We start from the raw sequence: 14,774 nt of genomic DNA on the forward strand, positions 1-14,774 counted from the left end.
TTCTAGGAACTTAGGCTCCATGTTTCCTTCTGGGAATGAGGCACAGTGGTGACAGTGGTGTCTTTAGGATATATGGGTTATTTACACATGCATTTGCACTCTGAGATCTTGCAATCAAGGGTGGTATATAAATCAATCAGACAAACAAATAACCTGAGCCTACAATGGAGAGGTTGATAGCATTAACACCCCTAAAGGGTCTTTCTTTCTCCATAGCCGCAGAAGACTTCAGCCTCTCTGGCTTTTCAGCCTTCCGCTTTCCTATCCAGCTTCTAGCTGACAAAACCCAACTCTTTCAACCCTAAACTCTGGCTTTTGCCCTTCTCTCTATCGTAAGAGTTGAAGGAGGGTCCCCACCCATTTGCCTTCCGGCACACAGCCCCCTCTCCTTGCTTTCTTAATGGCTCATCACCCCAGGCAATGACATCAGAAAGCTAGCCTGGCTTATATTTCAAGACTTGTTGGGTCCAGGCGTTCTGGCACCCACAAACTCATAAACAATAGATTGGGGTGGAGGGTGATGGGATGAGAAGCTATGAAAAGAAGTGGGGCAAAAGAGCTGGTCTCCTCTGTCTTCCCCCCAAGAAGATATATTGTAGACATGACCTCAGCCCCAACTCTTAATCTTTTTAGGGCTAAGTTTGCTGCCTTCAGAGAGCACTATGGTGGCTGACACCACCAGGAGGAATGAGAAGAGGATCAAATGGTAAGAGAACACATCCAATGGTTTATGGTTAATATCAGCTCCAGATCAGATGATGATGATAATTATTATTTATTATTTATACCCTGCCCATCTGGCTGGGTTTCCCCAGCCACTCTGAGCGGCTCCCAACAGAATATTAAAAACACAATAAAACATCCAACATTAAAAACTTCCCTAAACAGGGCTGCCTTCAAATGTCTTCTAAGAGTCATATAGTTGTTTATTTCCTTGACATCGGATGGGAGGGCGTTCCACAGGGCGGGCGCCACCACCGAGAAGGCCCTCTGCCTGGTTCCCTGTAACCTCACTTCTCGCAGGGAGGGAAGTGCCAGAAGGCCCTTGGAAGTGGAATTCAGTTTCTGGGCTGAACAATGGGGGTGGAAAAAGAATATAATAGAAGGTTGGGTGACTTATAAAAAGGTAAAAGGACCCCTGACCATTAGGTCCAGTCGTGGCCAACTCTGGGGTTGCGGCGCTCATCTCACTTTATTGGCCAAGGGAGCCGGCATACAGCTTCCATGTCATGTGTCCGGCATGACTAAGCCGCTTCTGGTGAACCAGAGCAGTACACGGAAACACCGTTTACCTTCCCGCCGGAGTGGTACCTATTTATCTACTTGCACTTCAAACTGCTAGGTTGGCAGGAGCAGGGACCGAGCAACGGGAGCTCACCCCGTTGCAGGGATTCGAACCACTGACCTTCTGATCGGCAAGTCCTAGGCTCTGTGGTTTAACCCACAGCGCCACCCATGTCCCGGACGACTTATAGAAATTTATTAAAACAGGAGGGAGGAGAGTATCAATTGAAAGAATTTAAGGAATTATCAGGGAAATTAACAACATGGATACAATATCATCATTTGAATGAAGTATTTAAGAAAGATAGGCTACGAAGGCTTGGGGAACAAATATGGATAGCCTCAATCCGCCAGATTCAATATGAGTGCCCCCACCTCTGCTTTTCTGCTAATAGACTTGTTCTTGCCTAAGTTATGTGCTCAAGATAAAATCATGTTATGCCATCTCCGCCTCAGATATTGGTGTGATTGATGTTTTTCTTCACATTCAAAGGTTTGGCACCAGCCGCAGCCAGTCAATCCAAACAGATTTCATTGAGTATCTGGATGAGCTTGCTGCTCTCACAGGAGCAAAGCCAAACCTGTTGACGCTCCTGCTGAGAGATCCCAAGCTGGCCTTGACCATCTTCTTTGGACCCTGCAGCCCATTCCAATTCCGCCTGATGGGACCAGGGAAGTGGGCTGGAGCCAGGAACGCCATCCTTACCCAGACACAGCGGATCATCAAGCCCACAAAAACTCGAACAGTGGGAAATTCTTCGAGCAATGCTCTGCTCTCCCTGCTTAAAATCCTTGGCTTCCTTGCTCTCTTGGTTGCAGTTTTCCTATCCGTTGGTCAGCGCTGAACTCCATCCAATGATGCAACAATGGCAAACTGCTGCTTTACAGATGCTTGCTTGCTCTTCAATGCATGTATAGGGGTCACACGGGGCCAGCTTTCCACTCTCAAACTTGCATCCCTCTTAGGGTCTAATGTTTCTGACAAACTTAGCAAATGGAAAGAAGGAAATGTCTGGGAAACAATGAAATAGGAAGATACAGTGGTACCTTGGGTTAAGTACTTAATTCATTCCGGAGGTCCGTTCTTAACCTGAAACTGTTCTTAACCTGAAGCACAACTTTAGCGAATGGGGCCTCCTGCTGCTGCCGCGCTGCCAGAGCACGATTTCTGTTTTCATCCTGAAGCAAAGTTCTTAACCTGAAGCACTATTTCTGGGTTAGCGGAGTCTGTAACCTGAAGCGTATGTAACCTGAAGTGTATGTAACCCGAGGTACCACTGTACAGGCAAAGTATGGAAGGGCAAATCTATCAGTTTTGGTTTCTGTTGATTCTCGTGCTTTCCTATCAAGTTTACTTTGCACATTTCCCCATCAATTTGCTTAAAAAAAAAGAAAAAGTGTCTCATGAAAATCGATCAATGTTTTTGTGAGCATTCCTCCTAATACATTTTTGCTAGGAATTCTCCGTAATACAGTTCATTTTGATATGCTATTTTCACAAATATATGCATTTTAGTGTGCACCTTCTCCCAATGGTGTTGTTTTCCAACAACAACAGCAAAGTGAACAAGGAGGTGTACATTAGGAGAAGTGTGAATTTTGAAGGATAGCTGTTTTGGGACCCACAAATTAGGTAGGTTTGCCTGAAAATGTGAATTGAATGGGCTTCCCTCCCATTTCTAATGTGAAGTCAGAAAAACACACACACACACACTAGGGAGAATGGGCTGGTAAACCAATTGGCAAGGCCAGCAAGGTCTTGTGCCTTTTGGGTGCAACTTAGAATTGTAGCTTTTATTTTTTAGAAAAGTATGTTTCTGGTCCTTTGAAGGGACATTTGAACTTTGCCGTCTATGTAAGGCTTTCCAGTAGCACCTTAAAGACCAACTAAGTTAGTTCTTGGTATGAGCTTTCGTGTGCATGCACACTTCTTCAGATACTTCTTCAGGTATCTGAAGAAGTGTGCATGCACACGAAAGCTCATACCAAGAACTAACTTAGTTGGTCTTTAAGGTGCTACTGGAAGGATTTTTTTTATTTTGACTATGGCAGACCAACACGGCTACCTATCTGTATATGTAAGGCTTGAGAGAGTCAGCGAGGGTGAATCTCTTTTGTGCTGCTTCCCCCTTTCTCATTAGCCCCCCCCCCCCGAGCTCCAGTTACCTATTGCAGCTGTGCCACTAAAACACTCTGCATGCCTGACCAATGCCTAAAATGCAAGAGTTTACAAATAAATAGTGCACAAAGAAACAAAACTGTATGTGTTTTTAATCACTCATTTAACACTGCAATTCAGACCAGAGCCTCATTCTGTTCTATGGGAGCTGAGCTCCTGCTTCCTTCAAGTTTATTTCATGCTGAGCATCAAGGGCTTTGCTTTGTTACTCTTGCTATGAATACAGGGCTCCCAGTACGTTTCTGAGCACAATTCAAAGTGTTGCTGCTGACCTTTAAAGCCCTAAACAATCTCAGCTCAGTATACCTGAAGGAGCGTCTCCATCCCCATTGTTCAGCCCAGACACTGAGGTCCAGCGCCAAGGGCCTTCTGCCGATTCCCTCGCTGCGAGAAGCCAAATTACAGGGAACCAGGAAGAGGGCCTTCTCGGTAGTGGCACCCGCCTTGTGGAATGCCCTCCCACCAGATGTCAACGAGAAGAACAACTACCTGACTTTTAGAAGACATCTGAAGGCAGCCCTGTTTAGGGAAGCTTTTAATATTTAATAGACTATTGTATTTTAATATTTTGTTGCAAGCCGCCAAGAGTGGCTGGGGAAACCCAGCCAGATGGGCAGGGTATAAGTAATAAACTTTTATTATATTATTATAGGGCTTGATATATGGGTTTTATTTATCTGATGTGTTATATCACACTTTGAAAGGTAAAGGGTAAAGGGACCCCTGACCATTAGGTCCAGTTGCGGACGACTCTGGGGTTGCAGCGCTCATCTCGCTTTATTGTTACTGCAAATCAAGGTAACAAATGGTATAATTGATATGATATCCCAGTCTTCAAGGGCAAGACCAGAATGCATTTTCCATATTTCTGGATCCTTTTATAACAGGTACGTGAGGAAGGAAGGGGGAAAGGGGGAGTTAAACAGCCTCTTCCCTCTCTTCAACTCCCCCCCCCTCCATTTTCCCTTCAGCCATCCTCTGAAAAGAGATGCGGGGCTCAAATTTCATTTCATGCATTCAAATGCAGGTCTGGGTAGAAGTTTCTAGAGGACAATTGCCATTCTCTGATAGAAGTAAACTCCCATCAATACACTGACATTAGCAGTACAGGTTGGACATGGGTTGTTGGGAGTTCTCTGCTGTCAACGTAAAGCTTAGTTCCCACCCTTAGATTGATATATTTTTGACTTACTTAGCTTACTAGAATAATGCAAAAGTAAATACTTCTATCAGTGAGTGATAAGTAACTTTAGAATCACTTTCTGGGCGGGGGGGGCAGAACAGTGTAGTTAGTCCAGTTTTTGTACATACTGAGGTACTATATTACAAAGGGCTTAGTACAAAGGTCAAAGTGTGTGGGTTTTCTTCCACTTAGAATTCTCCATTTTTGCCCATCAGTAACATTGCCAAACACCTCCTTTCAAAGCTAAAACCTGATACTCCCACCCAGCTGGGAAACAAATTCTTGGCAGCTAAAGGAGCCTAGTTTGGGGCACTTGTGCATAAAAGAATGAGGGGACAGGCAGCCAATTCTTAGTTTTGCACCTGAGGAACTAAACATTCACATTCCAGAGATGTTGCTGTGTTAAAACTGTTGAAGCAAAACTAACAAAAGGTACCGCTGGCACCTGAAAGACAAACATCTGAAAATATCTCATCAGGCATTCTTAAAGCAACAATATCCAGCCAATGAAGCGAAAAAGAAACATATCAGTGAGGCGAAACAGGTACTCAGGATGAATCACCTAGAACCAGAAGTGCCATAACTGTGTCTCCATGTTTCACCATCTCCTTTTGCCTATATTTAGATCATCTGCCTCCTCTCACACATAACCATCTTTAAAGGTAGAAAGTAATTGGTATGAATCAGGGCCAGATTTAGGTCTGATGAGGCCCTAAGCTACTGAAGGTAATGGGGCCCTTTATATGTCCAGCTGTCCTTTGTCAACAACAAATTGTCACACACTTTTGTGCATCTTTTATTCTCTCAGAATTGCGAGTTCTGGTCTGATTTATTTGTCTTAGTATGGGTCATAGCTGTCAACCATCCCTTATTTGGCGGGAAAGTCCCTTATCCCAGCGCTGTTTCCCGCTGCTGTCCCTTATAGATGATGTCCCTTAAATTTCCCGGGTTTCAAAGGAAGCAGCTCCTCTCCTTCCCTCCCTGCCGGCCAGGGAGGAGGGAGGCTCCAACTGTGTTGCTTGGCTGCGTTGTTCACCCAATAAGGAGTCTAAGAACGACTGGGGTGGAGCTTGCATGCCTTGTGCCGATCAAATCAGCCGCTTTGCCTGGGGACTCGCCTTTGCTCAGCACTTCCCAGCGGAGAGGTGACAGTGGTTTTCCTTGCTGCATCCCCTTTGCCAGGTTGCTGCGCTGTGGGAACCACCGCCTGAGGCTTTGTTTGGCTGCTGGCTGGGCTTTCTGCCTTTGGCTCAGAGGGGCTCAGAAGTTGAACATAGCTGTGTTCTGAAAATCCCTTATTTTGGCTGCTGATCCCTTATTTTCAAGGCTGCTGGTCCCTTATTTTCAAATCTGTAAGTTGACAGCTATGGTATGGGCATGCTCAATTGCACCCACCTGGAGAGGGTGACTGGGGACAGCAGAGGACTTCAAGATGACAATGTGCATTGGCTTGTTTGTCTTGCGCTAAAACAGATTAGTAAATCACCTTTAACAGAACAGACAGTAATGAAAGAAAATAAGTGCAGGGCTTCTGTCCAACTGCAGTATTTTAAAAACAAAGCATGTGGAACACCAACGGTGACATATCATGAAATGTGACATAGACTATGCCTGCTTCACAGTAGGCAGTTGTGATGTGAAGCAGGGGAGCAAGTTTGAATGTCCCCATGAAGACTAACTCAGGGAAATGATACTACATGCATGGGAAGCACCAAGAAGACCAATGTACACTCATGTCCATCTCCAGCATGAAAACTGCAGCTTTTCCTTTGAATTAAATTGCACAGACCAGAAGGTACTGGGGGAGGACATATGCTTAATTTTAGAATACACACATATGTACAACCCAAGTAAATCAGATGGTATTAAATTATTTCCTGGTGGATCAGATTAGCTCTGTTAACAACAGGAAACGCTATAACAATGTTAGAAAGTGTGACATTTGGATCACTAAGACTAGGTACAGTGGTGCCCCGCAAGACGAATGCCTCGCAAGACAGAAAACCCGCTAGACGAAAGCGTTTTCCATTTTTCAATGCGCTTCGCAGGATGAATTTCCCTATGGGCTTGCTTCGCAAGACGAAAATGTCTTGCGAGTCTTGAGATTTTTTTCGCTCCCCCCCTTTTTCTAAGCCGCTAAGCCTTTAATAGCCTTTTAGCCGCTAAGCCGCTAAGCCACTAAGCCGCTAAGCCGCTAAGCCGCTAAACCTTTAATAGCCGCTAAACCGCTAACAGCGCTAAGCCGCTAAGCCGCTAATAGGGTTGCTTCGCAAGACGAAAAAACCGCTAGACGAAGAGACTCGCGGAACGGATTAATTTCGTCTTGCAAGGCACCACTGTACAATGACACAAAGAGAGCGACTGTGTGTGTTTTTAAATGCCCAAAAGGCATTTGACAGGGCTAGATGGTCTTTTCTGCTGGATGTATTCAAATATATGATGTTGGGACTAAATTGATTCAATGAATTTTTCTCATTTACAACATTCCAAAAGCAAAGATTCTAGTAAATAGTAGTCAGAAAACGCCATACCTTTAGAAAACAAACACAACTGTATATAACGAAAAGTAAGATTATATGTATTGGGAAAATTTTGGGAAACAACACACAGAGTGAGTAAAATGGAAATAAAAGAAAATGGGAATATGAGGGAAGTCCAGGGAGGAGTGGGGAAAATATGGAAAACTGTTAGAGAATTTTTTTAAAAAAAAGAAAAGAAAGAGAAACATAACTCCAAAATTAATTGGGATTGCACAGCTGGTCACATGGTGCTTCGATCTTTATTTCAGGAAGGTTGGGGTTCCTATGGTTATAAATGCAAGCTGGACTGGAGAAAAATTGGATTGGGTTTCTCTGTGAACAGTAATAGGCCAAATTCAAAATGATGCTGGAAGTGCTTATATGTATCTCTATTCATCTTCAATTATTTTTTCGTCTTTAAATAGCAGCCATAGAAGCGTTCAGGACTATAGCTTGGGGAGAGGGAGGTGACCAACAAACTTGTACCATTTCAGCACTGAAAATCTTGCCTCAGCTGCTACTTGCCACAGCTGTGGGGGAAACATGTCAACACCTCCATCTCCATCATAGGTTTTGTTTGGCTGTCAGGGGTGAATATTTTCGCAGCGTGGAGGTAAGTACTAATGTTTCTAATGTCTATTCTTTAAGCTTTTGCACAAGAGGTTCTGCGCAAAAACCAGTTACAGAACTTGGCAGCTCCTGGGAATCAAATAACTTGCAAGACTAGTTTGGAGATCACCCTTCCCAGCTAGACAAGTTGTTATTTAGATTTTAAGATGTCACAACAATATGTTTCGCAACAGCAGCCTGCCCCTCTGGTTCTAAGCTCTGGTTAACGTGGTATTTGGTGTAGTCTTCCCATTGAAACCACAAGGAAACAACCTAAGTGATGCTAATTTTTATTTGTTTTTTTACACATGCCTTTCGTCATGTTAAATCTGGACAGTGATCAAAGGGTTCCCTTTCCACATCCCGACAAAGCCAGCCAACAGAGTCTGCTTATGTAATGCTCTCCAGAAGGACTTTTGTGCATGAGGGATGTTATTCATATGCTTTTCAAAAGTTGATCGGATAGGATCAGGAACAAATCCCTCCAGAGGTGCCTGGGAAAGCTTATGAAATTTCTGCATATTCCAGTGCAGGTTGTAAAGTTGAGGTAAGAGAGGGGTAACCTTTTGGTCTTTCAGTGTAGACAGTTCAGAGGAGGAAAGGGAGCCTAGGAGGAATATGGTCAAACGCTACATCCTCAGGGGTATAATGAAAATAGAGACCTAAGGTTTCCATCTGAACAAGAAAAGCAGCCCTTTTTTTGTCTCCAATTGCTGTCATAGGAAAAGGTCTTTCCCCCCAAAAAAATGGCCAAAATGAGCCTAGCAGCCCATGCCAAACCCAAGGGAACTTTTTACTTTTCGAAATGGTTCTGGAATTTGGGAGAGTTCAGTGGGTGGTACAGCAAGATTTTATTTTGGGGAAAGAGAGGTCCTGAGGGATAGAAAGACCTGTCTGTTTGGGTTTTCTCTTTGTTTCTCATTTTTCCAAACATAAATCCAGCTCTCCACAGTTCTGCAGGGTTTTGTGATTTAAAAAATCCTCATGACAATTCATTATAATTCAATTTTCTCTTAATAAACACTGTTGCATGCAGTTTTGTCTAATATGCACATTTCTGAAAGCATTTCCTCCTAATAGCATGCATTTTTGTTTGTTATGTTCACTGTTATGCACACTTTCCCCTAATGTATACATATTAAAAAAACAACATAATTTGACTGGAAAAATGTATTGCAAAATTTGGATAAGTGCACATTTTGGATGGCTGCGTTTTGGTACAATATGTTTCTGAAAGTGAAAATATGGGGGGGGGGAAATGTGGCTTTAAATGTAAATTGAATCAAATTTCTCCCCCTTTACTACGTGGAAGTAAATCCTGTTGAATGCAGTGGGAATTTCTTCTTACTCTTAAGTAGAAATGTACAAGACGAATGCATGTCTTTTCATATTTCTATCTTGCATTCTCTTGCCTGAAGTTCTCCACAAATACATATGTCTGTATTTCTCCACTTTAAATTTTAAAATTATGGTTTCAAATCATAGCTATGTTATTTAAATTTGTCTATTCTTTAGCTCTTGCTTAGCATTCATTTTCTCTACAGTCATACCTTGGGTTACAGACGTTTCAGGTTGCGTTTTTTCGGGTTACGGATGCTCCGAAACGCGGAAGTACCAGAATGGGTTACTTCCGGGTTTCTGCGGTTGTGCATGCGCAGAAGTGCTAAATCGCACATTGCACATGCACAGAAATGCCAAAACGCAATCCGCGTGTGCGCAGACGCACCACTGTGGGTTGCAGCTGTGCATCCCGTATGGATCACGTTCGCAACCCGAGCGCCCACTGTATCTCTAAGTTATGATGATTCCCTTCTGCTTTGCATCTTTCTCTTATGACTGTCCTTTTTGTTAGCTGATTTTCAGTTAATTGGTTCTCTTCAAAGCTGTTGCCTGACTCGCGTATTTCAGCATGCTTATGAATAACACGTGGTTTTAAGTTTCACACTCCCTTCCTACAGGTGAATTTGTGTTGCATTGTTTTTCAAAGCCCATTTGAACAGGGCCGGTCTTTCTAAGTCAATGGCTTTCAACCAGTGTGCCGTGGCACCCTGGGGTGCCTTGAATGATGGTCAGGGGTGCCGCAGGCAACACTAGCCTCTGTCCCTCTTCCCTTCCCTCTCTCCTCTGATTCCTTCTTGTGTTTCTTCCTCCCAATGGCTTGCATAGCTCTTGGTTGCAGCAGCCATGCCTACAAGCGCTGCATGCCAATGGTGCCTCTGGGGCTGCTCAGCCAGTCCACCAGCCCTTGCTGGGCAGCAGTTGAAGAAGGAGCAAAAAGGTTTTTCTTGTGTGTGTGTGTTTCTTTGTGGCTGATTAGCTGCTCTCCCTGTGCAAAGGTCAGAGGGGGCCTAGCGGTGTGCACAGTTAGATCCATCTTTTAGATTTAGGGGAGCTAGTCTCAAACGTTTGTTGGGGGAGACCTAGGTTTTTATTGTGGGGGGAGTTAATTGTCTTGTCTTCACGCTTTTTATGATGGAGGACCGCTGTAGCCACCCCCAACGACACGTTCTCAAGATGGAGGGGGAGGGAACAGCTGCAGTTGCCTGCGGTTCCTGCGCAATATTTGCCATCTTGCCAAAGGTTGCAGGCAGCTTTACCTGCAGCAATTGCATGTTGATTGCCCTCTTAAAAGACAAAGTCCAGCAACTGGAGGAACGTGTAGCTACGCTCCAAAGAATTAGAGAGCTGGAAGGAGGCTAGTTCACCAACACAGGAGCCAGATATATGGAGAAACGTGACTCAAAGAAGTAGGAGGCCCAGGGTTCGCTCTGATTGTTTAGAAATACACAATCGCTTTGAGGTCCTCTCCCCTAGCATGGAAGACGAAGAGCAGACTCCATTTGAGGATCTCTCCCTCATTACAGTCGATCAGGTATATGAAGACGAGCAGCAAAGTCAGTCCTCAGGGAATGTGCAGGTGACCTTGGAATGGACAGCTCACGGAAGAACCCCGACCAAACCTAAGAGGAGGCGTGTAGTGGTGATAGGGGATTCTGGGCTGCATCAATAGGAGTATAGCATCTAGATCAAGGGAAGTAATAGTGCCACTGTATTCTGCTCTGGTCAGATCTCACCTGGAGTACTGTGTCCAGTTCTGGGCACCACAGTTCAAGAAGGACACTGACAAACTGGAACGTGTCCAGAGGAGGGCAACCAAAATGGTCAAAGGTCTGGAAACGATGCCTTATGAGGAACGGCTAAGGGAGCTGGGCATGTTTAGCCTGGAGAAAAGGAGGTTAAAGGGTGATATGATAGCCATGTTCAAATATATAAAAGGATGTCACATAGAGGAGGGAGAAAGGTTGTTTTCTGCTGCTCCAGAGAAGCGGACACGGAGCAATGGATTCAAACTACAAGAAAGAAGATTCCACCTAAACATTAGGAAGAACTTCCTGACAGTAAGAGCTGTTCGACAGTGGAATTTGCTGCCAAGGAGTGTGGTGGAATCTCCTTCTTTGGAGGTCTTTAAGCAGAGGCTTGACAACTATATCTCAGGAGTGCTCTGATGGTGTTTCCTGCTTGGCAGGGGGTTGGACTCGATGGCCCTTGTGGTCTCTTACAACTCTATGATTCTATGATTCTATTCTATGATTCTAAGTCCCAGGCCCCTGTGGGACAGTGTGAAGAGGCACCTCTCTTGGAGGTGGGTGCTCAGAGACCAGGGACGGCAGCAGCAGACTCCCAAGGAGAAGGGAGAGGAGAGAGGCTGAGGGAACACCTGAAGGAGCGTCTCCACCCCCATTGTTCTGCCCAGACACTGAGGTCCAGCACCGGGGGCCTTCTGGCGGTTCCCTCACTGCAAGAAGCCAAGTTACAGGGAACCAGGCAGAGGGCCTTCTCGGTAGTGGCACCTGCCCTGTGGAACGCCCTCCCAGCAGATGTCAAGGAGAAAAACAACTACCAGACTTTTAGAAGACATCTGAAGGCAGCCCTGTTTAGGGAAGCTTTTAATGTTTAACAGACCACTGTATTTTAATACTCTGTTGGAAGCTGCCCAGATGGGCGGGGTATTAATAATAATAATAATAATAATAATAATAATAATAATAATAGGGGAGGGTGTTGGAAAAAGGGTGAGAGGTTGCCAACTCTGCAGGCAAGGGATGGCATAACTGCGCTCCTGAGGGGTGCCTCAGAAAGAATGCAGTTGGTCAAGGGAGCGGTGGACTCAAAAAGTTTGGAAACCTCTGTTCTAAGTGTTTGTATAGCAGCTGTCCCCCACCAGGTGCCCTCCAGATGGGACTACAACTCCCATCAGTCCTACCCAATGCCAGTTTGAGATAGGCTGTTGTATAACATCTAGGTTTTTCTTACTGTTACTATGATGATTATGATGATTACTACTGGAGATTGTGGGACACGGGTGGCACTGTGGGTTAAACCACAGAGCCTAGGACTTGCCGATCAGAAGGTCGGCAGTTCAAAATCCTGCGACGGGGTGAGCTCCTGTTGCTCTGTCCCAGCTCCTGCCAACCTAACAGTTCAAAAGCACGTCAAAAGTGAAAGTAGATAAATAGGTACCGCTCCAGCGGGAAGGTAAACAGCGTTTCCATGTGCTGCTCTGGTTCGCTAGAAGCGGCTTAGTCATGCTGGCCACATGAGCCGGAAGCTCCTTCGGCCAATAAAGCAAGATGAGCGCCGCAACCCCAGAGTCCTCCACGACTGGACCTAATGGTCAGGGGCCCCTTTCCCTTTCCCAGAGATTGCAGAATCTAAGCACTTATTGCTACAGTTAAGCCAACTTTAACAACAGCAGTGCGGACAATGTTTGCCTTCCGAACCTGACATTTAAATGCACATGCATTCAAAAGATGTGTCTACTTCTAACACCATAGAAGCAGCATCAGGCCTGAAGCAAAGTGGAGCCAAAATGAGAACTAGCGTGGTATAATGAATGACAAGTTTACACTTAGGACACTCAGAAATTAAATTATAGCCTATGAAAACTCCTAAATCATGCAGTGACTCATAACACACATCAAAAGGTTTGTGTTCTTTCTTCCGATGACACTTCCGCTTATTAAAGAATGTAGTAGATGAGTAGACACTGTAAATCTTTAATTAGAGGATAGACGGGTCTGGTTCAGCAAGGGCACTGGTTGGAAAAAACAAGTACCATTGGCTTAAACGGCGTCTGCTAGCCTGGTTCTTCTGAAATCAGGTGGCACTCTGCTCATGACAACAGGATTACACTGAACGCATGCTCAGTTGAGACTGTTGACATAGCTTGATGTGGACTGTAACATTTAAATGATGACTCTGAGAACTTCAAAAGACAGCTAAGAGCGAGCCAACTGGTTTTCCACATCCTCCTCGTCCTCCCCCACTCTGGGGAAACCCATAGCAAAGACTTCTGGAAGTGTGCTGTTTAGCCAGGTAAGTCATGGGAAGAAGTCTGGAGTGGGTTGCACTGAGCTCACAGGTTGTACAGGCAGCTATATTTGCTGGGGCAGGGCAGGCTCTGAATAAGACCTTCCAGACCTGATTTCTGGGTGAGAAGCCTTGATATGGTCTATGTCACTTTTACAAACAAATTATTTATGCTTTTCAGGTTTCTACATCTCACTAATTTTACAGTCATTTTAACATTTAACATTTCAAAACTTGACTTCCTTCTTTCTGCAGTTCCTTAAATTTATGTTTAATATTTTCTGCATATCCAAATTAACTCAATTTGCTCATTTATTCATCTGCTTTCAATATATATATCCTGCCAGTGTTCTTATCTGTTCACAATTTGTCTGTAAATATTCAATAAACCATTTCCATCATTTTATAAAAATCACGATTTCTTCTTCTGGGAAGTTTCACCATTTCTGCATATTCTGTAAGTTTATGTATCCATTCTTCCTTTGCTGGGACTTCTGCTTCTTTCCATTTTGGGGCAAGTAACGTTCTTGCCACTATAGTAGCAAACATGAATAAGTTTCTATACAGTTTGAATAGTTTTGTCCCTATAATTTCCAATTTTTTAAACAAAAGAATGGAAATGGTTTACTAAATATTTAAACCAATAAGAACATCAAAGGACCTGTTGATGGCATTTTACCATTGTACTGTTGAGAGTGTATTAACTTATGGTCTGTGTGTGTGGTTTGGGAGCTGCACGGGGAAAAACAATGTTGTCCAGGGTTGTAAAGACTGTGGAGAGAATAATTGGGTGCACTCTTCCCACACTGGATCAAATCTATGCTTCCAGGTGCCATAAGAAAGCTGCAGAGATAGCGCAGGATAGTGCGCACCCCAGAAATGATCTCCTTCAGCTTCTGCCTTCTGGAAGAAGGTACAGGGTTATAAAGACTAGGACTAGCCACCTGAGAAACAGTTTCTATTCAAATGCGATTTTGGTTTTAAACGCAGTGTAAGGTAGTCTCTAGGGGAGTAAATTGTATTTAATTATGGGGTACCAGAGTTTTTAGGGGGCTAACCAGGCTGGGATAGCTGGGATAGCAGGCTTGTTGGTTTCCGAATGTCTGATGTAGATTTTCAATTTTGTAGTTCTGTATGGAACAATGACAATAAAGATTATCGTACTATTGTACTTACTGTACTTTCAACATGGACAGGATTATTGTAATAACCTGCAGCTTTATAAGAGTATATATTTAAAGAGGGTAAATAACTGAGCAAATTTAAGTTAATTTGGATATGCAGAAGGTATTAAAAATAAATTTAAGGAACCACAGAAAGAGGGGGAAGGAAGTCAAGCTTTGAAAGGTCAAAAGGATTGTAAAATTAGTGAAATGTATAAACTTGAAAAGTATAAATAATTCTTTTCTTCTTTTTTTTAAAGAGACAAGGCTGGTCTCGGAGGCAGTGTTGAGGACTCCCAGACTGCTGGTTATGGGGGACTTCAACATCCATAGCAACTGGCTTTGGGGTGGCTTACAACTTCATGGCTGTCGTAACAATCATGGGGCTGTCTCAACAGGTCATTGGCCCAACGCATGTGGCAGGCCACACTCTGGACCTAGTTTTCTCAACTGGGCAGGAAGAGGTT

General features: G+C 44.1%; 2 protein-coding genes across 5 annotated transcripts in view; both read left to right on the forward strand.

Annotated features, from left to right (window-relative positions):
* The window catches only part of LOC309533851 (dimethylaniline monooxygenase [N-oxide-forming] 2-like), a 22,005-nt gene extending 18,463 nt beyond the window's left edge, over window positions 1–3,542 (forward strand). For both annotated transcript variants that reach the window (XM_082225504.1, XM_082225505.1), the window contains exons 8-10: window positions 634–706; window positions 1,778–3,144; window positions 3,368–3,542. In XM_082225504.1, coding sequence (XP_082081630.1) covers window positions 634–706; window positions 1,778–2,129 — 425 coding nt within the window. In that variant the 3' untranslated portion in view covers window positions 2,130–3,144; window positions 3,368–3,542. The remainder of the gene's footprint in view (window positions 1–633; window positions 707–1,777; window positions 3,145–3,367) is intronic.
* A 4,075-nt stretch (window positions 3,543–7,617) lies between these two features.
* LOC309533852 (flavin-containing monooxygenase 1-like) overlaps window positions 7,618–14,774 on the forward strand; it is a 30,428-nt gene continuing 23,271 nt past the window's right edge. Inside the window, exon 1 of one of the 3 annotated variants that reach the window (XM_082225508.1) lies at window positions 7,618–7,778. The gene's annotated coding sequence lies outside the window, so the exon portion shown is untranslated. Of the gene's footprint in view, window positions 7,779–8,148; window positions 8,322–12,958; window positions 13,151–14,774 lie in introns of those variants that run through there. The other 2 variants (XM_082225506.1, XM_082225507.1) reach the window with 2 other exon arrangements.

This window comes from Podarcis vaucheri, assembly GCF_965113315.1.
Source record: "Podarcis vaucheri genome assembly, chromosome: 6".
Taxonomy (NCBI): domain Eukaryota; kingdom Metazoa; phylum Chordata; class Lepidosauria; order Squamata; family Lacertidae; genus Podarcis; species Podarcis vaucheri.